This window comes from Rhodamnia argentea, chromosome 6 (assembly GCF_020921035.1).
Source record: "Rhodamnia argentea isolate NSW1041297 chromosome 6, ASM2092103v1, whole genome shotgun sequence".
NCBI classification, from domain to species: domain Eukaryota; kingdom Viridiplantae; phylum Streptophyta; class Magnoliopsida; order Myrtales; family Myrtaceae; genus Rhodamnia; species Rhodamnia argentea.
The window spans coordinates 1,755,938-1,779,942 of record NC_063155.1 but is presented as its reverse complement, the minus strand read 5'-3'; the positions used below and the strand labels follow the sequence as shown (position 1 = coordinate 1,779,942).

Here is a 24,005-nt window from a genome sequence, read left to right as displayed (position 1 = left end):
CATCCAAATCTCTAGCAAAACCTAAATCAATGTAGCTTGGTACACCTTTCAAAAGTCCGTCTCCTCCTAAAAGTCGAACCAATGTCTCTTGTCCTCTCAAAAAACTCAAAATCCATTTCACAGTTTCCTAGTGTGCCTTTCCGAGGTTACTTATTTACTTGCTAACAACAGGCAAAATACCTGGTCTATTGCAAATCATGACATACATAATAATACCTGCAGAACTAGTATAAGGGACAAGGGTCCCATATGCCTTATCTTGCTCTTACTGCGGTGCAAGATCAGCTAAAAGCCGAAGGGCGCAACTAGCGAGCACTCGCCGGTTTAACAATTTGCATGCTAAACCGCCTTGGCAATTTACGAATACCACCACCATGTGACAGCCGAAGCGCTCCCCTTAGACCTATCCGTTTATATCTTCAAATAGAATATCGTTTGCGTTGCACCTAAGCCTTTCATCTCAAACTCACTAGTCAATTTCCATTTCAGGTCATTAACTTCAGACATTTTTTTTTTGGTAAGGAAAAAAAAAAAAGATATGGAGTTGGATTTTTCCATACGCATATTCATATATCGATTTTCTAACTTTAAAAGGGTTGGCACAATTGGTGGCGATGTTGGGGGATTTCTTGCTTGCAATTGGAGATTATCCATTTGAATTCCACCAATTATGTGTAAACTCCTCCAAGTCAACGCCGCTTGCATTGGTCAAAAGTCTCGACTTAACCAATTCAAGTGAATTGCAAGGTATCCAATGTGCCTTCAGGTAGCCGAGTCTCCATGCCTGTGCTCCTGCTTTTCACACTCATGCTTCTGAATTATAAGATAACTTAAATTATCTTTTGGGAAAATTTAAAATAAATGCCTCAAGTGCTCTTATTTTCTCAAATAAGAGTCTAGAGTGAATCTTATTTCAAATAAGGGCATGAAATGGTTATGTTAGTCTCAAAGAAGGATATAACCTTCAAGTTGGTCAATGGCATTTTCATTTTTATTTTTTTCAATTCTTATATTGTTTTTTTTTTCCTTTTCTTTTCACTAGTGGTCGGTGATGCTCGGAGAGGGCTGGGTGAGGGCCATCCTCGCCCAATCTAGCAAGGGCCACTCGCACCTGCCATAGGCGAGGGCGGCCTCGCCCTAATGCGGCAAGGGCATGGGCAAGGGCTGCGATCCTCCCCAATGGCCATCGAGGGCTTGTAGGCCCTTGCCCGGTCGCCACCAAAGATCGTTGGGCCCTTGCCAGCTATAGAAAAGGAAAAAAATGAGAAATGAAAAAAAAAAATTTTTTTTTTTTTAGAATCAAAATTGTTTTGGACGAAAAGCTCTTAACCAGCCGGCGTCAAGCCCTTATTTGAAACTGTCATCACGTCTTCAAGCTCTTATTTGAAAAAAAAAAAAAGTATTTCATGTTTTTATTGGGAATTTTTCCTTATCTTTCTAAGTTTCATGAGACAATTAAAAGTGCTTTTTGGTTCGGTGTTAAACGGACCGACCATCAATTTACGAATTTCCATGACTGGCATCACAATCCTTTTTTCCTTTCTCCATTTTAACTATAAAGGTGAGAGAAGTTTAAGCTAAATTCTTTATCTTTCTTGTCCCACCTTTATAGGGAATGATCGTCTGTATAGATTTATTCAGTTCTCCAAATTTTTAAGTTATATCCAAGGATGTATGTCGACTTTCTAGTGTTTAGGCATGCTTCTTTCCGGCGCCTAACGTAACTTCATGGGGCTCGAGAAAAAAACGACATCATCTTCACCATATTGGAGCAATCTTCAAGGCGAAGGAAAACTTTCTCGTTAGCTTCGAGAGAGCCATAACTTGGGTTGGATGTTTCCTAGTGTCAAATCTAAGAAAGAAAAGAGAACAAATAATTTCATTTCTGTATAGCCCATTTTGTGTTTAACTCGCTTGTTTACCTTCTTAAACCGTGTTTGCTTATAATTTTAAGGGTAAAGGACACAAATGATCCCTAACTTTGACCTAATGTGCAATGCGGTCCGTGAACTTTACGCAATGCGGTCCGTGAACTTTACGTATGTTTAATGCGGTCCTTGAACTTTAGCCCAATATACAATGTCATTCTTGAATTTTTATTTGTTCGGTGTTGTCCCAAACTTTGTGGTACTTGTTCAATTTAGTCCATAGATAGTATGAAAATATTCAATTTTATTCTTCCATTAATTCAAGTTCATGGACAACATTTTCATACGGTTCGTGGACTCAATTGAACATGTGCCAAAAGTCTAGGGGCCACATTAAATAAATTAAAAGTTTAAGGATGACATTGCTTATTAGGCCAAAATTTAGAGATCACAGTGAATAAATTTAAAGTTTATGGACCATATTGCATATTGAGTCAAAATTTAGGAACTGTTTATGTCATTATCCCTAATTTTAACCCATATAATTCTTTTTATCCAAACAATGTATATAAAGTCTATTGATGTTACATTTGCTTGTAGTTGTATGCTTTCTAGAGTACTTTTATGAGAGCCATGATTTTGGGTGCCTAAAGCAGAAGATGACTTGGAAATTGAAGCATCGGAACTTGAGGTGCAAGCATAATTATGTTTTTCTTATGTATTTTTGTCAAAGATTGTCCTCCCAAAACACTTTTCAATTACCTAACATGAGAATAAATGCCAGGGTAAGTAAGCGGACCGGGACTCACAACTTGCTATTGTTTTCTAAGAGTCAACTTTAGGGGCTGTTTGCCTCTACTTCTATACAATTTCTGACTTGTATATTTTACTTTCTCTACGAAAGTGTAAAATGAAAAAAATACCATTCAAATTTAGAAAATTTGTACAAAAAGTAAAATTTTACGTGTCAATGTTTATATCTTTTGAAAGGTTTCAGGAGTTTCTGGTAAAATATAGGGCGAAGTGTGAGCTTCTCAATTTACAAAATAAATAAATAAATAAATAAATATCCAAAATTTAAAAAGAAAAGCCATTTTGATGAGGGAAAGAAAGTTGAAGTCCATTTCTATAAAGGATTCTTTTATGAGCGATGTTTCTTGTTAAGAGAATGTGCACGCATGTGTGTTGTAGTTGAGGTGAACCAAGTGTCGAGATTTTACGCATGCATTGCTCGTTTGAGTTGGGAAAATTTACCGAACCAGTTTCACCGATCGTATGGATATCAATTTAGTCCTAAAGTTTTCAATTTTGCTAATTTAATCTTAAACTCTATAACGAAATTCCAATATAGTCCTTTTAGCCAATTTTCTCGAAAAATCGCTAATGTGACGGTCCAATCATCGTTAACCGTCCTGCGCGACACATCGCCAAATCGGTCATTTCTGACGAAAATTGATCGAAATGACTAAAGTAAAATTTAACGCAAAGGATTAGCACTAAATTTGCAAAATTGAAAAAGTTTATGATTAAATGAGCATCCATGCAATAGATTTAGGAATGATTGGACAATTTTCCCTTTGAGTCACTTATAATTTATTTGTGGTCCTTATAACTAAACAACTAAATAAGCAAACTTTAGTTTCAACCCCCAAGGGATTGCTCAAGTGCTTTTAGAGAACTCATGGAGATGGACATTTCATTCTTTTTAAGTAAAGTTCTACTTTTTGTGATCATACAAGTTTTTTAAGATTGATTCTCATTATTTAGGAGGCAGAGCCTCCTCTAAGTTATACTCGTGGTGAGCCATATGCTATAGGACTTTGTTAGAGACTTGGTTCACTCCTGGTTTTACTATCGTTCCAACAGATTGTCGCTTTATCCTTCTCTTTGCATAATTAGTGAACAGATCCTGTACAAAAAGCTTACACTTTCCCAGTTTGCTCAATCTAAATGTAAAACACAACTGCTATTATGGCAATCGTGGTCCGGCAGCAAATCAGCCCCGTTCAAGCAAGGCTCGAGACCACAAGGCCCGAAGGATAAAAAAGCGCGAAAACTTCATTCTTTTCCTCTACTTTTTCATTACGTGATTAGACTTGAGTAACGGAGGGCCTGCCTCGACAGGGGCGATCACAAGTCCAATCCTTATTTTGTGTGCTATGCGGGTAAGGTTCGACTTACGCGAGAGAGACAGAACCAAAGAAATGACATGCTACGGATCTGTTCCTTCACGGTTCGAGTTTCTTGGGTCCTACACTAGTGTGATATATAGGGTGTTAAAAACTTGCAAGGTAGCAAAGCAACGGACCTTAACCTAAAGCAAGAATCTTACAAAGACAGAAATGACTCGTACAAGTCTCTAGAAAGGCCATAAAAACATGATGACGCGCACATTACCACATATGTTAGTCCCAAGTAACAACAGATGATGCATTTCTCTGCCAAAATAGGCACAAGACCTCTCTCTCTCTCTCTCTCTCTCTCTCTCTAATTGAAGCTGAAGCTTTCTATATGTGAAGATAATATGCTAGTTGGAGCAATCAAACCCATGGCAAATGGAAAGCCAAATTACAAGGATCAGAAATAATAAGATACCAAACACGACCAGCTTGATTTTCATGTTCTGGTACCACATCTTCCGCCGAATTTGCGTCCCTTGTTTCTTGTATGCTTGAGCCTAGTATTAGGGGCAAAGCTTATTCAATTTTCAAGAGAACAAAGGTTAATAAAAAGGAAATCTGAGGGACTAGGGATATGATATAAGCCACTTTACCTGATCACGCAGATTCTCTGTTTTGTCGGCTAGAATGGTCAGGTTCTCCCCTCTATCGATCGCCTGAAAAACGCACAATGAGAATACAAGAACAAAATACGGCTCCTCACACGGAATGCTTAACCAGTAGACATAATTTGATCAGATTCTGGACACACTAAACTAATTGAGCCATAAATTGAAAAACTGGGACACAATGTGATATAACAAGGAAAAAGGATGCCGCCTGAATGATTATTTGTCATTTCAGAAAGCAAATCCTACTCTGCGTAGGGGTAAAGACCGTTTCTGGAATAGGATTCAAAAGTCTCACCCAAACTTATAAATTCCACGCTCTAAAGTCTCACGAGTCCGCCACCAGTAACAAACTATCCAAGTCACATATCTAAACATGGAAGACATTCAACCTTCCTCCTCCTGTTTGGAAGACATCCAATCCAGACTTATGCCTAGCAGATTAGTCACGATCACAAGTGATGCATAAATAGCCAAACGCCAAGTTTAACTCATCTCTAGCAACTGTACTTAAAAGGGATATAGACTCCACAACCGTGGCTTATATTCTACAATATGGCCAATACATGGAGCTAGGGGTGAGCATGGTTCCAGGTAGAACCGAGAACCTAGAACCGGAACCCGTAGAATCGGGTCCGGGTCCAGGTTCCAAGGTATGTAGGGTAACTTCCAGGTTCCACTACCTAGAACCTGGACCCTAGATCATGAAATAAATTTTTATATTTTTCTTGGTATATGTTTTTACATGATCCTACAATGTTCTATGGTATCCGATAATGAGGGTATAATTTGGAGTCAAACAAATTTTTAGGTTTCAGGTTATAAAAAATGATAAATGTGTTCAAATTGATTGATTTTAGGTTCTAAATGTAATCAGTACGGAACCTAAAACCACCCATCTCTACTTTCTCTTAGATGTTGTAGTGTTCACTCTTATTTTGCTTAACTAAAAATAAAAAAATAAAATAAAATAAAATAAATTGATAGGTTTTCGGGTATCCTGGAACCGACCCTAGAACCTGTAACAGGGTAGGTTCCAAGTTTCAAGGTATGACGGGTAGGTTCCAAGTTCCAAAAAATGAGGAATGCGTTCCGACGGGTATGTTCCAGGTGGAACCTGTAAGGAACCCGGAACCGCTCACCCCTACATAGAGTACTTATATGCACACATGGCAAAGATAAGTGAGTTTGAATCTTAATATAGTCAACTACTCAATGCTATTCTTTAGCATTTCTTCACTCTCTCAATTGACCTCCAGCATTTGTGCCTCTTGATCAAGGAGAGATACTCAGTTGTCTACCCTAAGTTGGGGAGAGCAACTTTGAATTCAGTAATTACAAAGCTTAGAGGGTTTGACATCACTGTGTCAAAAGAGAAAAAAGCAAAAAACATCATCCTGGAAAGAAAGTTCAAAATGACTGCATATCCCCCCATAAATTGTCTGCCACAGTGTTACTACTCTAAATGAAACCTCGTCCAACATACATGCCCACCTTTTTTTATGTCACCCTGGGGGTACACCTACCTAAAACATGGGATACACACGCACAGTTTGGAAATCAAAGTAATCATCGTAAAAACAGGGGACTTATATTTATTTACCATGCTTTACATTAATTTACCAACAATGCAAAAGTGTACTACCACATTATAGATGGGCATACCACTGGGGAACTGCACACATGATCCATGTATGCGGAAAGGGAGAGAGAGAGAGAGAGAGAGAGGGGGGGGGGTGTTTTCAGCCCTTCCAAGCTAAATAAACCATGTACGTGCATGCAGGCCACTTCACGCTACGAATCTGCTTGCTCAAGGTATAACTGTGCTTTAATTGTGCATCTTGTAGCTGTGTAATGTGCTGTAGCACTAGTGTTGGCAACACGTGCTTCAAAGCAGGGTAGAGCAGCTTTCTATAAGCTGCCGATTGCTTCCCAAGCACCTCACAAAAGCTTCAGTTTCAAAGATAGCTGCTACAGTTGAGCAATATAGAACACCCTCTAAACATATTACGTGGTTATATAGACACTGTATATCTGTGCTTACAAATATAGACTTATAGCCAAAAGAAACTCTCCATCCAAAACCTTTTGCATATGAAGGAAGATGAATGCAATCCAAAGCCTAGCAGTGTGTAAAAGCAGCAAATGCAGAAACTTATATGAGTGTAAACTATCAGCAAACGAATCTCATACCCAGTGTAAAGCTACATAGACTTATGAACAATAAGAACCCTTCATATACCTTGTCAATATTCTCCAGCATTATACTTTTAACTTCTGAAACTTGAGCCTTCACTTTTATTAGCTTATCGATCTCTTCAGCGTGTTCAATAATGTACTTCATGTGCTCCTTCATAATTGGCCTGTAAAATGAAACTTAAATCAATCACTTTTCACTGAAACTCTTTACTAGATGGTGGATCAGAAATCATTTAGCAGCAGTCTCATGGTGACCCATACCCAAACTCCTTATTGAGACTTTTGGCAATAGCTGTATCTGCTTTGCCGCCGCCATATCGTTTCTTAAAGTCTGCTTTTACGCGCTCCAAAAATGCGATAGAGATTTGCTTGGCCACCGAGTCTTTGGCGACCACACAATAAGCTGAAAAGTGCAAAGACAATCATGACAGTGAGCCGGTAAAGAAATCAATAGTTTTCTATGCAAATCACAGGACAATGAGGTAATGTACTCTAAAAACAGAAAGACAAAATTGCATCAGTTGCTAATAGATGACATAGCTAAATTTACCAAAACAAATAGATAAAGAAAAACAACCACTGCATCTCCATTGCCAACAACTTAAGAATGAACTTACTAGACACCATGCAAAAGGGACAAAAAAGAACTCACAGAGAGGAAATACCCAACCTCGAAGAAAATGGGTCAGCCCCCAAAAGGAACACTCTAATGAGCACCCAGGAGGGGGCACATATGTATCATTTCACAACTGTTATTTCACTGTGGGATTTGAGGTGTTACAGACCAACCAATGCTAAGTTATCCTAGGTACTCTTTCTAGCACATAATTTATACAACTCCAATGATGTACAAGGCCATCAACCACCATGCTAGCTGCCACCATTCCGTCGAATGAGGGCACTAAAGATGAACTGGTCTCCACACTATAATTAGCCTGGCTCTTCTAATATTTGGCCCCATTTACTATGAAATGAGTAGACCAAGCTCCCAAAAAGGACTAATAGTGGAAGTAACTCTACCTGGTTGTAAAATCACCACATTAAATCTTCTCTTACACGGTTTACTTAATTACCTAAAAGCAGGAAATTAATGCGGTTGATGGAAACAAGATCTGCGGAAAATCCTCATTCCCCGACATACCCCAAATACGGGCACAAAGGTGTGTGAAGAACACATGGTAGTCTAAATCCTAATGCGCAAAGCCTATATCTGGTTATCACTAGACCACTACTAAACATTCTCAGAAACCTGATCAAATAAAGTGCCAACACTCAGAGAGCAGTACAAACTCCTGAAAAAGTTGGTACGACCAATTTGATAGGGCACCTATAAGTTAGGATCGAGAGATGAAGCAGGCACACTGAATCTTACTATTAATTTCAGTTCAAGTCCGATAAATTAGGATCTAGAGATGGATCAAGCACAAATGGTAGTCCCCATCCCAATGCGCAAAGTGCTAGTACTTAGTTCCCTGCTTGCCAACCATCTAGCAAGCTGCATGTGCACAGAGATGGAGCAGGCACACTGTATCTTACTGCTCAGGCATAAGATCAATGTCTTAGCAGATAAAAGTTTTTCATGGACCAAATCAGAAACTAATGTACTGAATCTGAAACACTGTGTCAGGACGTAATGTAAAAAGAGCTGAATAAATAGAAACCATTTTCCCCAGTTTCCCTATCTTCTGAATCGAGATGATAATTTCCGGGGCTCCAGGTACCCCTCTACCACAGTCAACCAAAACTTCAATTGCGTAAAAGCTCAACCAGGTTCGCTATTCAGCAAAAGATTCTGAAGTGGCAACATGGTGCTTTTATAGTTCAGAAATTACGAAACAACCCTCTTAGCCAAGGCAATCAATACTTACACTCTTGTTCCCCGTAAAACAAAAACCCCATGTTCAACTCAGCAAACACCACACCCTTTTCAGGAAATAATCTACCAGCTCATGAATCCACGTAAAATAATGACATCCTTCATTTTCCGCAAATGTTCAGCAAAAAGAAACATTCCAAATCTTCCTTCACTTTGCTCATTCCACCGCCCACAAACCCAGAATCCAAAAAACAGAATCAAAAAGGAAAAGGAAAAAAAGAATTACATGGCACGCAAATTCACCTAATTGTAGCTCCATAGCTCCAAAACGAACGAAAACCCAAGTCAGCAATCACCTCTAAACTCAAGATCCAACTACAATCACCAGCAGTTCGACCACCCCCAGCAAAGAGCGAATAAGAGAAACAGCCTTCAAACCGGGATGGAGAGAGAGAGAGACAGAGAGAGAGTTGTGCCCAAATGGCGACTGACCGTAACCATCTTCGAGGAGGAAATTGAAGGTGTGGTGGTCGCAGGAGTAGGTGAACTTGTTGTTGGAAGAAGGAAGCTTCTGGAGGCACTGAGCGGCTATGGCCGGGAAGTTGCCGGTGAACTCCGTGTACTCGGCCAGTATCATCGTCCCTCTCGCCACGAAGCTGTATATGAACGACTCCTCGCTCATCGTCTTCCTTCAGCTCTCAAGAACCGAGTTCACGGACGACCCAGCACAAGATCTTCAACTTCAACCCGGGGAAGAGAGGGAGAGAGAGAGAGAGAGATTCTATGTCTGTCTTGAGACTTTGTGCTCTTTTGTTCCACTATCACATCATGATTATTTCTGACCTTTGGAAGGAAGGAACAAATCTTCTTTTCGGGATTATGGTTTTGGCTTAAATAAACCTTTTTGGAGTGACTTTTATACATTTTTATTCTTTGCTTTTTCCTAGCAATTCTATCATTAATTTCATCAAACCCCCTCAAAATCTTCCAAAAAAAAAAAGAAATCTTTTCTAAACGGATTACAACTCTATCCTTTTTGTAATGTTCCATAAACACTTTATTGTAATTAACTCGATTTGATTATGAATATAATATTTCATTTATTAGTAAAAGAAAAGCAAATGTGATTTTCCCCGACATTTTAAGATTTGGAATAATCCAAAAAATTAGTTTTAAATTATGTGTCCTTTGAATAATTAGTCGAAAAAGACCGATAATTACTTTTTCTTGGCCTAATTATATATGTTTATGTTGTTTAAGTAGGAAAAATTTTCTTTTCTCATATTACGTCGACTATGCGAATCTTCGCGGCAACTCGATCAGTTCCGATGCATGTAAACCTTTTATTGAGTAAAATCCCATTTGGTAGAAATCAGCAAAAACATAATTTTAACACGAGAGATGTAGTGATTTTCATATATTGGATTCAATACATTCATATTTACATCTTTATTTTTTCCTCTTTTAGGCGACAGGAGAAATTGATCTTTACAATGAGCATGAGATATTCCAAATATAATGGACATAAACTAATAAGAAACTGGTCACTGCTTCTATAATTGATTGAAGTATAATAATAATAATAATAATAATAATGAGATAGATTGGCGTGCCAAAGTGGGGACAGAGACTCTTCATGGGATAATATTTTAATTGCATATCAATTATAAATTTAAAAAAAAAAAAAAAGGTGATTTCCTCTGTGTTTCTTTATCGTTGTCTGTTTGTCTGGTGCAACCCAAAAGCAATTTTCGGCGGCTTTTGCCAAATCGCAAGTTGGTCGTGTTTTCCGACTTTGCGGCCTCGTCTCCTGACCGCGAAGACAATTTAGAAAATTAAAAAATTGGTCTTTTTCTTGCGGACAGGGATGTTCGAATCTTTACTTGCGAGGTTGGCGAGCATTTCCCCGGGCAATATAATAACGTTTCACCATTTCAAAAAGTTGGTGTAGATATATATATATATATATATATATATATATATATATTTTTTTTTTTTTTTTTTTTTTTTGCATAATTAAACCCACCCGGAATTGATAGGACTTATACTGGTGATACATCTTTTGTCACATCACGCAAATAATTTCTTTGTCAAGATGAACTTTACATGATTCAATACGTAACTCTCGATTTGATTGCTATTGCTTAGAAGTAACATTGAATTTATAATCCGTCGATGTGATGCGATGAGACGAGTTCTTTTTTATTTTCTATGTGATGATAAATGTACAAGTCAGACCTTTCGTCACAATTTTATAGAAAATCGTTAGGTATAACTATATAAATATGTTAGATACGTGTGACTCGATTGGTTAAACTAGCATTGAATAAATCGGCCAATAAGGATATTTGTCGCTCTGTAATGAAAATTACATTAGTAGGAACATAAGCTGAAACATTTCCTAAATGGATCTCCACTATTGGTAAGCGGGTCATACTTCTTTTACCTAAAATTGAACTTAATTTAGCGGCTCTTTCTAAATGGCGTGGAATGTTAGGACGTTGGTCTTGTGCTCGCACACTTCAATTAGTCTTTGTTCCAAGCAACAAAAAAAAAATTAGTCTTTGTGTGATACATCTTTTGTCAAATCACGCAGATAATTTCTTTGTCAAGACGAATGTTACGTGGTTCAACACGCATCTCTCGATTTGGTTGCTATCGCTTAGAAGTAACATTGAATTTATAATCCATCGATGTGATGCGATGGGACGAGTTCTTTTTGTTTCTCTTTGTGATGATAAATGTACAAGTTAGACCTTTCGTCACAATTTTATGGAAAATCGTTAGGTATAACTATATAAATATGTTAGATACGTGTGACTCGATTGGTTAAACTAGTATTGAATAGATCGGCCAATAAGGATATTTGTCGCTATGTAATGAAAATTACATTAATAGGAACATAAGCTGAAACATCTCCTGAATGGATCTCCACTATTGGTAAGCGGGTCATACTTCTTTAACCTAAAAGTGAACTTAATTTAGCGGCTCTTTCTAAATGGCGTGGAATGTTAGGACGTTCGTCTTGTGCTCGTACACTTAAATTAGTCTTTTTTCCGACCAAAAAAAAAAAATTAGTCTTTGTGATTATTACATGATGGGCCATATTGTTTGACTGTGTCACAAGGCCCATATTTACCGGTAGCATTAATTTAATAATTCGTCAGCCACAAAGGTCTATCGCTTATTACGTCTAGATGAAAGTGTCGACAATATGTTTGTGCTTTGCACGTGTCGATTATATTTAATATATTACTCCAAATGTTGGTATCGACGTAAATTTATGTAAATTCTCCCTGACCTTAAATAAATAAAATAAAATTCCTGATGAAACTAATGGTATTCAAACTCTTCTTTCTTGATTGTTATATTATACGAGTACCGAAAGCATTTCTAGTGTACATCTATTTTAGCAAAGTGGAAGTTTAAACTTTCAGCCGCATTTTGTATGTTCCAAAATAGCGTAATGTGCAATTTACTAATAATAACGAATAAACCCATGTCAAAATACGTTAAACAATATCCGTCTGTATAAAGTGCCAGTCACATTATTATACCCTTATTATACGGGGTGTAAAATTAACAATAATACATCAAAATATTTCGTGCTATGAGAGATGATGATTAGAGCTGATGTTAACATCGCAATGCATGAATATATGCATCTCCCCTTGATAAAAAAAAAAAAAAAGATAGTACATACCTCACTACAAATTTAGACATAATAGAATTATAGGGAAAAGTATTTAAAAAGTCATAAATCTACAGCATTGATACCAATTTGATCTCTAAACATTTCAATTGGATCAATTTAGTCTTAAATCTTTTTGCATTGGTACCAATTCAATCCATCCAGCCAATTTATGCCGAAAATCACTAACGTGTATGTCGTCCATTCTACGTGGCATCGCTAGCACCGACGTGAATTTTTTATATTTTAAATTTTCTATTATTATTTTCCCTTTTCTTTTTCCTGACTTTTTTTTTTCCTTTCAGCCTTTTTTCTTCCCCCTATTCTTATTGATCAAATTGAAAGGTTTAGAAACTGAATTGGTACCAATGCAATAGGTTTATGACTTCTTTCGTACTTTCCCTTAGAAAAAAATATCAAAATGTGGAAAATATACATAATTCACATGCCACAAGATACACCATCGTTATGAATAGTTTCATGACCACTACAGACGTGGAATTTAAAAGAGGCAATGCCACATAAATAAAGTGGTAGCTGCATTAGTGAATAGTAAATAATGATTGTGCATGATAACGAGGAAAACTTTGAAATTACGATGAGATGCAACTGACAAAATTTTCTGGTTAAAGTGAACGTAGCATCTATATCCACCGATATATTACAAGAAAAATTCCAAAAAGTACCCCTAAAGAGATACAATAGAAATCATTTTCAAGAAAAATAATAGTTTTCATTTACTCGGTAGTATAGGGAAAGTGATTTTCTTATTGCCGGAAGGGAAATCATTTTTCCCAAATCTAAGTTTGTTGTTTCGGTAGATAAAAAGGCGTTTTCTGAATATCTATTAGTTTTCCGTCATCAAAATACTAGAAAGTTAAACAAAATCATTCAACAAAAACAATTTAATTCAAACAAATGAACCCTAAACCATTTTCACTGGATTACAACGTAACTTTAGGATGGTCATCAATCCTAAAAATTCCCCGTTTATTGCATAGTTCATATGATAAATATGGAGATGGATAGTTAAATCTTGATAGGTCGGTGCTTCTATTTATGTGGTAGAAAACTAGATCCACAAAAATGTTTGCTCCTAAAATCATTCGCAACACTTTACTTTGTATGTGCGATAGCCATGTCCCGAGACACATGACCTAACAAAAACTAATGATGTAAGGACTTGGTACTAATCCTGCAAATTGTAAGACTTAATTCCAAGGGAAAAAAAAATCAAAGATCAAATTGAATAAACAACTAACTTCATTCATGCACTATGCGCCTGCACGATTAGTTTTCATTCTTTACGCAACATTATAAGTTAATGACAAATTTCATCACCATAATTGCACGGTGAAATAATAATTACAAAAAACTTGACATTTTTTTTCTTATTTTACTATTATGCTTTATTATTTTCTAAAATAAAACAGTATATGAGCATTTTACTATTTTTTTCTATAATTACGGTTAAACATATATTTGCAATTCAAAAAATAGAAGAAAATGAGAGTATATTCTACGTTTCTCACGTAGAGTGTACGGGTGAAATTGATTACACTACAAGGACAATTATGTAATTTCACCAACTACATTGTAGAAATTTCTTTGTTTTACCTTTCTGACCTATACCTTTAGTCAGTTTTACCATTTTTTCCTCTTTGATTTACATTTGAAAAAATTGGTTTGTAAGGGTTCTAATTGAAAAAAAAACAAAACAAAAGTGAGACAGAACCCAATTTTGGCTCAATTAACTTCAAATCTCAGCTAAAAATTTTCATGGAACAAGGTATATCATAAAATATATAGAGCAGAAATGGATGAAATGGTAATTGTAAGTCGAAAACCAAAATAATAATTATTTCACTGATAAATTATAATATTATAAATTAGCTATATTTACATAATTTCGTGCTTGGCTAAGTAATAATTAGTCAATTACTGGCATCACCAGCGTGGTAAAAACTATGGTCCCAATCAAGTAGGACCGTAGACCTGCTTAATAGGCAAGCCTGAAGCTCCATCCACGCCCACCGGGCCACGCTTTTATATTTTTACTTTTAAAAATTTTCTGCAAAAAGATTAACAAATAGATGAAAAATAATTTTGGGCGCTTTGAATTATTTTATCTTAGCACATTACCTATTAGATTTTATATACAATATTTATCCCCTATATTAGAAACTTGGGCATCTTTCATTTATTGGTAATTATAAAACTCGTTCTTAGAAATTTTTTTTTTTCCTAAGCTTGCTCGGCGGGTCTAAAATTGCTAGCCGAAATCGCCAACATACGGGTGCGCTGAGGACCAGCGGGCCACCCTCCCTTTGATTAGGTTGACGGCCTTAATAACTGTTACATCTGTTTCGATTGCCGTAGGAACCAAATAAATTGTAGGCCAATACATGTAAAAGCATAGATGACTCGAGATTTGGAAAACCATTGCTTTGACCCAATTTCAAGGACTAAACTTAAATGGTGATTTTCTGAATTTTCATTTAGACTCATGTAAGACCTACATCGGATGAAATGTTCAACTATCACAACAAGGGCGAGTCCGAATGGACTTTTACTTTTTACTCAAGCTTCGTTTGTTTCGTAAAAAATAAATGGTTTTAAAAAATATTTTATTCCAAAAATGACCTGTTTATATTGCTTGAAATAAGTTGTTAACAAAAAATGCTTTTCATTATCAACGACAATTTGTCTAAAAATTTTCGTGGATGATGAAAATATTTTTCGTGTAGACTAATTATTGCAAGCCAATATAAACATCATTTCCAGAAAATTGTTCGTTCAAATCATTTCGATCAATATTCCGTGGCTCGGGCATTTCGACTCCATTTAAAAATACTTGAAATTTTCACCATAAATAATTTCTTTTACGATAATTTGAAATTCCAAGTACAACATAATTTCCTATTTGGTCCACGTGTCAACAGATTTCCCCCACGGCGTCATTCCTCGGACGGCAACCGTCGAGGATGTCTCTCGTATTCTACGTCGTTTTGCTTTGTTTCTTTCTATAATGTCCGGAGAAAGCGCCAGACGGAAGATTTTGCCCGCCCAAATCAAACTCTCACCCCCCAAAAACCCTAGATTTCAAAATTGAACCTGCCATTCAAAAACCACTCTTTCTCTCTCTCTCTCTCTCTGACAGTTCGGGCTCTGATCTGTTCATTGAACACCCAGAATCGATACTGCTTAGCGACAATCCTCGAAGATCTGATCTCTAAGAATGGCCGACTCCGAATCAACCCCATCTCTCCATGTTTCTGCTCCCCTCTCATCCGTAATCTCTCTCTCTCTCTCTCTGGCTTGCAGACGCACTTGATTTCCATAGTGAGATTGTGTGTTTGATGGGGTGTTTGTTGCTTGGTTTTGCAGAGGAAGGAGAACGTTGCTCCCATGAGCTCGAAAATCACGGTATGTTTTTGTTCAATTTATCTTCTTTTCCTGTTCTGTTCGTGACTTCATGTGGTCGTGCTTCAATGGAGATACCGTGAGATGATTAATTGGATCGTGGGCGTAAAGTGAACTTCTTTGTGCCCAATTAAGTTCAGATCCTGGAACTTTGCTTGACTGGTCTTTCCCGCGTGCTTTTTACTTGTTCTTGTTTCTGGGTTCCAGGAGTTGAATGAGTCGAGGTCGGAGCTTCTTACTCGAATCCAAAGCCTGAAGCAGGTGAAAAATTCGGATCCCTTTTTTCCGTTGCTAGAGCAGTTTCTAATTGCTTGTTTTGTGTCTATTGTGTTATCGATAGGATCTGTTGTCTGGAGTCCTGAAAGAGGGTAGTGTCCGATTTTAATTCTGCTCTGCTTATGTAGGATTTGCAAAGTTGGAGGTCGAAGTTGGATACCCAAGTCAAGATCTACAAAGATGTAAGCCTTCTCTTGCTGTGGATTGCATTAAACTATGTATTTCTTAAAGTGTTGTGCAGATAAGTATAACAAAGCATGGCATGGCCTACGTTTCTAATCGTGCCCAAGTAAGCCATATTAGGATCCAGTTTTCGACCACAAAAACGTTTTGTTCACGTCAAAATCATCACCTTTCTCACTTTGACTGGATTTGGCAATAACTGATATGTTCTATGTTCTTCAAGTATGGGCTGCAAGACTGAACTTATCCCTGTACATCGGTCTCCTATTAATGTTCCGCATGACTTGTACCACTTTCATCCTTGATTTTGGTGGATTTGTCGCTTTAAGTTTTTATGGATGGTCAAGTGCTACATCACTTACTATGAACACTAGAACTTTCTGAGTTAGTCGCATCATCGTGTCGCGCTTTTCTTTACTGGTTTTGCATGCCCATGTCATTGGAATCCTTAAGTTGAATTAGCAGTCATTACAAACTTTTGCAATAGCAATTCAAATCTTGGTTTGGACTTATGTAGTGGCGTGCAAATTTTCTAACCCCTTTTTTGTCGTCTTCATCTCTTTCTGCCATATATCCAAAGCAGCAAGCGAAGGTAGCAGGCAGGTTGTTAAGCATTGTTGTACGGGTGTTTCAGTTGATGTGATGCCCAAGCAGCATGTAGTATTGTAACTTGAAACTTTGAGGCATATCGATTCATGGAAATTTTGAAGGGCATAATTAGGGATGAGACATCTTATTTGAGAAAAGAGCATATCTTTCTGGTGGTGGAACCTAATTGCCTTGTGTCCCGCAGAAAATACTTATCTGAAGAATGTATCGGCAGATAAATTTTGTTATGGAATTTCACCTTCATGGCCTGAAATTAATCACTGTTTTGTGGCAGAGGGCCTTTGATCTACAACTTAATTGGAAAAAAGTTCTCAAGTCTTATGTTACCCTATAAGAAGGATTGTTTTATGCTACATTACAAATGAGATTTCTTTGCGGAGTCACTAAATGTTTTACACACCAAATATGAATGGTATTGAAAAGCCATCCTCACGAATTAGTTATGATGCAGGAACTTTCAGAACTTAAGAAATCACTTAACGTTGAGGTGGAACAACTCAGATCGGTCGGTGATGATTTAGCTATTTCACCGCCTTCTTCATCTTTTTTTTTTTTGATGTAATCTTTCTTGTTCTGACTGTTTCTTCTGCAATGTATCCAGGAATTTCAGGAACTCAGGACTACTCTTCAGCAGCAACAGGAGGATGTCACCGCTAGTTTAAGGAATCTTGGGGTACTATCTTTGGGCATGAGATTTTCTAAACCTAATGGGACCTTTTGCATCTCATGGTGCAGATGCGCGCCTATTCCCATGTAAATTGATCTGCTGATTGATATACCTACAAATGTGCAGTTGCAGGATGTTTCAGAAGATACCAAGGACAGTGTGATCCAAAGTCCAATTGTCAAAGAAAGAGAGGATGGTGCGGATGCTGGGCATGTTCCAACAGTAGTCATAAAAAAGGAAGATCCCGAATACTGAATAGTCTTCATGTTGAGGTCCATCTCTTGGGAAGAAGAGAATATTACTTTCTTTGTATGACAAATAAATCAGTCACGTCCACTGTTATGTCCGAAATTTGTTGCAGTGTACAATCAACTTATGGCGTAACGCCGCATTTGAATCAATTAAAGTAAGAGTCGCTCTCTTAATTCATAAAACGAATGTCTCTTGTGAATTTTCCTATACAATTGATTTTGTAAGATTCTCTTTTCAACCAAGTGTCTAAATTTTTTGTGGACTGTTTCCAAATGTTCTTGTGTAAACCAACGTTTCACTTTGGAGGACTAGCAAGGTCACAGTGCGCACTTGAACAATAGTTTTTGACATCTTTATACATCAACTCTGCTGCGAGCTGCAACCTGCAAAAAGTTGATATTTGGCGCATTTTACTCCACACCTCCACCGAGTCACTGGAACTTAACATTTGAAATATGATCACCTTGTACTGCGACTAGGATTTGTTTTAATCAGAATTGGAGATTCAAGCATTGACATAGAGAACAAAAAGGATTTTGCAAGGAAAATCTACGTCTTAGAAGCAGTGGTCAACGAGATTTCGCATACCCATGGAAAGATTTGACGTACACAAACACAGGACATTTACCGAAAAGATAAGCAGGAAAAGGAGAGTGCACCACTTCATTTGCAGAAATAGGACTGGAGCTAATTACATGGAGCTTGTGATAAAAAATTTTATCCAACAGTCTGTCTGATGTTTCCATATGTACACTTGCAAATTTCTCTGTTTTCTTTTTCCTAACAGAAGAGAAGCAGGGACTATCTGCTGTGGTATTACATAACTAGGATAATTACGATATATAGAATCTTATACACATGTCGATGCTTTGGAAGTGCGCTGATTTGTTCCGAGGATTATCACAATAACAGTTACGTCGTCGTGATACTTCCTCCTCCTCCCTGGAGGAATTCTCATCAATTCCTCCATACTGAAACCTGCAACGATAAAGTAAATGTATCAAAAAATGCTGACCAAGTAATTGTAATTTAGTCATCAAATGGAGAATGGCTGCATAGATTAGTCAGCCTTGCTATTTGCTTTAAGAAGCTTTTACACCATCCAAAAGATGGGTAACTTTGTTTACATATGTCAGCAAGTGCAATCCACTCACTCCTCATCCAATATTTCAATTGCCAGTTCTTCCTTTACCCTCATAATCTAGCAAAACAATTAAATTTCTCTCTCTCAATGGCACTAACCAAGTCTTTTAGCTCCCTAGATTTAATTCGGCAGAGGATGCATTGGTTTAGAATAACAGTTCTGCCATGTGCAAGCTAAAGCTGTAGCAATAAGAATGCAGAGGTGTAACACTTTAGGAATATAAAACCTAGGTCTGTGATGACAAACCTCCCCTGTTCTTTCATAATAAATAGTTATTAAACGAGGCAAGTCCAAATGCAATGCATGACACAAGTAAAAGTTATGCTAGCAGTCTATATAAGAGCAGGTGACTCAACAAAAGGAAAAAAAATTCGGAGTAGACAAGGATCACTAATAGGATATCACGTTGCATTAGTAACCCAGGTTCCATGCTGAAACAGGGTCAATCATAAATAGACATATAGATATACAAGGCTTCCACCAAAAAAGAAGAAATACTGCGGCCCGCGTATCTGTTAATACAGGTGGAATAAATATTATAAAGATTCACTACTTTCAGCACATGCAACTTAACCTACAATGGAAAACAACCATATGAGTATGGGTAAAAACAAGTGACTAGACTGACTATCCCTGTCGCCATTAGAAAAATTGACTGGAATAAGTCTGCAATTACGCAAAGGGAGAATTGGTTCTCACTGAGTTCAAATCAATACAAGATACTAACTCTCACAACTAATAGTGCACACTTTCATGTGCCCGGATTGTATTCATTTTTTATGGAGAAAAACTTTAGAAGGACAGAGTCAGCTTATTATTAGATTAACACACAAAAAAAAAAAAAAAAATTGGAAAGAATCAAGCAAGAACAAGTAGCACGAAGTCTACCTGCAGAATTGGCTGCTCTCAACATGAGCTGCTCCACTATATATTTTGCTGGATCAGCAGAAGGGTTGCATTGGATATAGGAATTCACAATTTCTACAACCTCATCATTGCTGAAGAAATCAAACAGACCATCACTTGCAACTATGACAAAGTGATCGTCTTTCGAAATTCTGTGCACATTCACTGATGGTATGGTAGAAACATATGGAGGGCTTATAAGATCACGGACACGAAGGATACCCATGAGTGCATCATTTAGAATCTTCTGCAGATGTAAGAGGATCATTAGCATTGCCACATACCATATACACATGACCAGCATGTGTACAGACTAGTCATTGAACTCTACCACTAATGATGATACTACATCGATATAGTTCAAACACCATGGAAAATCTTTTATGTACTCAACAATGTCCACGTAAAAGTTTCTTGGGTCAGCACAACCTGAGTTAAAGTCAAATGGGTGCCGAGATTATTCTTAAAATAAAGATGCTGACAGCAAAATTGTTCATCATTCAGGGTTTCCTTTCTGCAAATCACAAGGACATGCCCTGTGGTAAGATCAACAGAGTGGCTGCTCGTGATCATCAGTAGCGGTTCTGAAAGCATTATCTTGTAAAAAAACGCATATTTACCAAACTTTGCCACCTGACTAAGAAATGGTCATGCTGTAAGTGAGGATCCATGTATTTCAACCAAGCATAATATCATGCATTTTCATGTGTATTTGCTCTGCTCACATAATGCAATTTGACTAAACGTAGTGATTGAGAATGAGAAACCACCTTCTTCAAGTATCCGACTCCAATGGCCCGTGTGACTTTCAACTTGCCTTTGACCTTCCCCATTGAAATGGTCATGGAGTCATCAGGATGATCACACAGAAGTCGAGCTCTTTCGACTTCGTTGTCAACAGTGTGGCTCTCAGTGAGCTGGATGGCTTTCAACTCCTCGCTGCCATTATTGACATGTTGTTCATATGTAGCCAAAACAGCTCTACTATCCCCAAGACCGAGTGTGTACAAGTCATCGCCATGCAGAAGCACAACCAAAACACAAGAACCAACAGAAACTAGATCTGGACGATCTTCCATTTCCTGCTCAACCATGTATAAGAAATCATTTTCTGCCTGATTTAAAGCATGTTGAAGACAATCTACTACACCTCTCTGAAAAGATTCTGACGGCATATTCATGCGAAAATTTTGAGCATTCTTCATGAAGTTCTCGGGATTTGGATTCTCAAAATTGCAGTTCTTTGTAAGCAAATTCTTCCCATGAGAAGTGTAACTATTATCCTCCAGAATGTATTGGAGAGGCCCATATGCATCTGAACTATCAAAAGCTTTCAGGTACTCCTGCTTTGACTCCCAATCTAAAGAAGCATTGAAGAAACTAGTGAAGGTGTCATATAATGTCCCAGCAAGAAAATCAGCTGCATCTCTTCCATTGAATCCATCATAAATTCCACAGTAGAGCCATCCATTCTCTTCAGAACAAACAGCTTGCACCCTGTCCTCCCCAGCTGCTCCACCAGCTACTTGAACTTCCGTTGCATTCAGAAAAGTGTCACCTTTTGAAGGAGCGCTCATTGCCTTTAAAAACGAGTCACTTTCAAAAGAGTCACTTTGACAAGGTGGACTACAGCTTAAGTTAGATGTACTGCTCTGAAAAGAGGATGATAACATGTCCAACTTTGAGAGGGATGGTGATGAGGAAATCTTGCGAAATGAATTTGGAGAATCCCAAGCAGGAAGTATTTCTTCCCCTATCACCCCGTTGCAGATATTTGTATTTGCCAAGGTGGCATTGGCACTTACAGCAGCACCAGATAAGCAGGAGAATGAGAAGCCACAGGGTCTTTGCGTTTTAATTCCACGAAGTATATCATACCCATTAGAAACATCATAGGGATCAAACTTGTTTCCATTGCATTGATAGCCAAAACTCACTTTAAGTTCTGTATCATGTTTTATTGCAGTTGCCCCTTCCATGATGATTCCTGTGACAGTGCAAAGTTGCATATATGAACAACAAATGTGGAAACAGTAAAAAGGAGGACAAAGAGACAAAAGGTCCATGTCTGGAATCTAATATTATCTATGTGCAATAAAAAATCACCTCTTACGTACTCCTTTTCAATAGAACACCCTGCATGACAGAGAGATATAATCCTGATGAAGGAAAGAGTCCAGTGATGGTCCGTGTGATTGAATTTTAAAAGTTCTCTTTTTCTTAAGACATTTTAACATAACAGATTTTCTTAAAAAAAAGAAATACACTGCCAAAAATTTCCAATGAGTAAATTTGTGATTATAATGACTCTTCATGGATCTGTAGAAAGTAGAGTGTATCTCCACTTTCCTTCACATTACACATCTCAACCAAGTTTTTGCCATGGCAATCCAAGTAAAGAGTGCAAGGCGCATAACAGTTTAGTTGAGGTGTGCTCTCCTCTTTGTCACCGAATTTCGAATGTTAAACTTAAAAAATCTACATCTTAAAAGACATGCATCTAAGTCCCATGACTAAAGAAATTTTGAAAACTAAAACTTCCATGAAAAGAAAGGCAAAAAACATAGAGTATTTAATGTCGTTGACTATTATTTAACGTCACGGTTTTGGTATTCAGAAAAAAGCTGTTTAACAGATCAAACAAGTATACCAATACAGAGGGTACCATCCATAATCTCGTATCATTAAAACTTACATGAGAGGTCACTTAAGTTTAACTGACTCTCAAACTGGCCGTTTTCAACTTCCAGTTTTTATCTCTGAACTTTGGTTTACCAGGGTCACGTCGGCAACCAGCCAACCAAAATCACACTGGAATTTTGTGGACAACAGAAAATCCACGGCAGCACTAGGTCACTCTATATATTTCATGGCATGTCAATCAACTTTACATTCGGTACCGAAGAAGCCACGACTTCAGATCAACATTAAGGGTGCGTTTTCTTTGCCGAAAATGAATTGATATTTGGAAAACATTTTCATAAAAAGTGATAGCTCATATCGCTCACAAAAACGAAGAAGGAAAACTATTTCCATTGTCCACGAATAGGTTTAAACATAAATTATTGTCAATAGTAAAAACATTTTCTATTAAACAACCATTTCAAGCGACATAAGCAATCATTCTTATGAAAATGTTTTCCAAATCCTAGGTACAGATCAAATAAGCCATTTAATCACGTTGAAAGTTGAGTGACCTGTAAGTTAAATCCCACACAAGTTTACCAATGTGAACAGAGCAAACGAATCAGAAACCGAAAACAAACTTGCAGCCGCAAGTTTGAACATCTCCAACAACGCGTGAACAAACAAACCAACATCAATCGGCTCTTTTTTTATTTTTTTTCCTCCACGAGGCTCCTTTTCTCACGCAAGATCCCAGAAAATCCTCTCCTCATTAGCTTCGATCCGCGGGAAAAGAAAAAAAACAACGCAAAGCACACGACAGAACGGCAAAGACGACATCGCGGGACCAAGCATCTCCAAGCGCGAGCTACACACGAGAGAAACGCGAGCAAACGAAGAGCACACGAACCGCACCTCGAATCCGATCGCCGGCGGCGGAACGAGGTCAGAAACCGGAGCAGAACCGGAATGCGGCCATGGCAAGGCGGCGGCGGCGGCGGCGGCTGCTGCTTCTTCTTCTTCTCCGTCGTCGAGAGAGAAGCCAGAGAGAGATGGAGGAGATTTGCGAGGAAGGAGGGACAGAATCTGGGGCCGTTATGGAAGAGCTTTTACTCTCTGCCATATATATATATGAGCGAGAAAAAATTAAAATTAAAAATAAAAAAATAAAAAGGAGAGGAAGAAAATTCGGATGGTGGAGAAGAGAGGGATGGCGAGAGCGGGTCAATCACTCAAACCCGCCTTTATAGACAAATCCTAAAGGAACCTCCATGCACTTTTCTTTTTAACATAGAAAAAACTTTTCCACCAAAAAAATAAACATATCTATAAGAAATCAAATTTAAATCAACGAAATCCGATTTGATTGACCGATCGAACAATCGAGACTTCATCTTTCTATCAAGAATAGAGGGGAATTCAATTCCGATTCTCGACCGCTACGATCCACACGACGGCATGTCATGGGATGGAAATTGTCGGAAGCTTTGAACAACATAAGTGATTGTGAGTTCGAGTTCCCATCTACAATCGAATTCGGGAAGTTTCTGCTCGTAAG

At 37.7% G+C, this 24,005-nt stretch overlaps 3 protein-coding genes and 1 long non-coding RNA gene across 6 annotated transcripts; 1 reads left to right on the top strand and 3 right to left on the bottom strand.

The window, feature by feature from the left end:
* Nucleotides 1–4,177: 4,177 nt before the first annotated feature.
* Nucleotides 4,178–9,509, bottom strand: LOC115755972 (vesicle-associated membrane protein 724). The gene is made up of 5 exons (XM_030695624.2): nucleotides 9,164–9,509; nucleotides 7,117–7,258; nucleotides 6,899–7,019; nucleotides 4,642–4,704; nucleotides 4,178–4,545 (listed from the first exon to the last, which is right to left on the bottom strand). Exons 1-5 carry the CDS (start codon nucleotides 9,351–9,353, stop codon nucleotides 4,396–4,398), a joined length of 666 nt encoding a protein of 221 aa, XP_030551484.1. The 5' UTR covers nucleotides 9,354–9,509; the 3' UTR covers nucleotides 4,178–4,395.
* On the bottom strand, nucleotides 4,711–6,890 carry LOC115755977. The gene is made up of 3 exons (XR_004017185.2): nucleotides 5,805–6,890; nucleotides 5,085–5,228; nucleotides 4,711–5,048 (listed from the first exon to the last, which is right to left on the bottom strand). It is a non-coding gene; the product is annotated as an uncharacterized LOC115755977 (long non-coding RNA).
* Nucleotides 9,510–15,367: 5,858 nt separating the features above from the next.
* On the top strand, nucleotides 15,368–18,010 carry LOC115755973 (CAP-Gly domain-containing linker protein 1). Its single transcript, XM_030695625.2, has 7 exons — nucleotides 15,368–15,654; nucleotides 15,750–15,788; nucleotides 15,993–16,046; nucleotides 16,190–16,243; nucleotides 17,305–17,358; nucleotides 17,455–17,526; nucleotides 17,647–18,010. Exons 1-7 carry the CDS (start codon nucleotides 15,601–15,603, stop codon nucleotides 17,773–17,775), a joined length of 456 nt encoding a protein of 151 aa, XP_030551485.1. The 5' UTR covers nucleotides 15,368–15,600; the 3' UTR covers nucleotides 17,776–18,010.
* A 428-nt stretch (nucleotides 18,011–18,438) lies between these two features.
* Nucleotides 18,439–23,508, bottom strand: LOC115755969 (probable protein phosphatase 2C 40). Of its 3 annotated transcripts, XM_048280177.1 has the most exons (5): nucleotides 22,545–22,798; nucleotides 20,593–21,809; nucleotides 19,805–20,069; nucleotides 18,620–18,750; nucleotides 18,439–18,571 (listed from the first exon to the last, which is right to left on the bottom strand). In XM_048280177.1, exons 2-4 carry the CDS (start codon nucleotides 21,799–21,801, stop codon nucleotides 18,623–18,625), a joined length of 1,602 nt encoding a protein of 533 aa, XP_048136134.1. In that variant the 5' UTR covers nucleotides 21,802–21,809; nucleotides 22,545–22,798; the 3' UTR covers nucleotides 18,439–18,571; nucleotides 18,620–18,622. The 3 variants fall into 3 exon arrangements, with proteins under 3 accessions (XP_048136134.1, XP_030551478.1, XP_048136133.1); XM_030695618.2 differs by lacking the exon at nucleotides 22,545–22,798 and adding an exon at nucleotides 23,363–23,508 and having other exon boundaries at nucleotides 18,439–18,750; XM_048280176.1 differs by having other exon boundaries at nucleotides 18,439–18,750; nucleotides 22,545–22,797.
* Between the last annotated feature and the right edge of the window lie 497 nt (nucleotides 23,509–24,005).

What these genes read in the sequence shown, in the direction of transcription:
- LOC115755972 (XM_030695624.2), bottom strand. Translation starts at nt 9,353, where the DNA reads ATGAGCGAGGAGTCGTTCATATACAGCTTCGTGGCGAGAGGGACGATG. An exon ending in CCTCCTCGAAGATGGTTACG is followed by an intron (nt 7,259 to 9,163) that starts GTCAGTCGCCAT and finishes TGCACTTTTCAG; the next exon opens with CTTATTGTGTGGTCGCCAAA. An exon ending in AGTCTCAATAAGGAGTTTGG is followed by an intron (nt 7,020 to 7,116) that starts GTATGGGTCACC and finishes TTCATTTTACAG; the next exon opens with GCCAATTATGAAGGAGCACA.
- LOC115755969 (XM_030695618.2), bottom strand. Translation starts at nt 21,801, where the DNA reads ATGGAAGGGGCAACTGCAATAAAACATGATACAGAACTTAAAGTGAGT. An exon ending in GAGTCGGATACTTGAAGAAG is followed by an intron (nt 20,070 to 20,592) that starts GTGGTTTCTCAT and finishes TTACATCTGCAG; the next exon opens with AAGATTCTAAATGATGCACT. An exon ending in GAGAGCAGCCAATTCTGCAG is followed by an intron (nt 18,751 to 19,804) that starts GTAGACTTCGTG and finishes TTATCGTTGCAG; the next exon opens with GTTTCAGTATGGAGGAATTG.
- LOC115755973 (XM_030695625.2), top strand. Translation starts at nt 15,601, where the DNA reads ATGGCCGACTCCGAATCAACCCCATCTCTCCATGTTTCTGCTCCCCTC. An exon ending in TTTCTGCTCCCCTCTCATCC is followed by an intron (nt 15,655 to 15,749) that starts GTAATCTCTCTC and finishes TTGGTTTTGCAG; the next exon opens with AGGAAGGAGAACGTTGCTCC. An exon ending in CCATGAGCTCGAAAATCACG is followed by an intron (nt 15,789 to 15,992) that starts GTATGTTTTTGT and finishes TCTGGGTTCCAG; the next exon opens with GAGTTGAATGAGTCGAGGTC.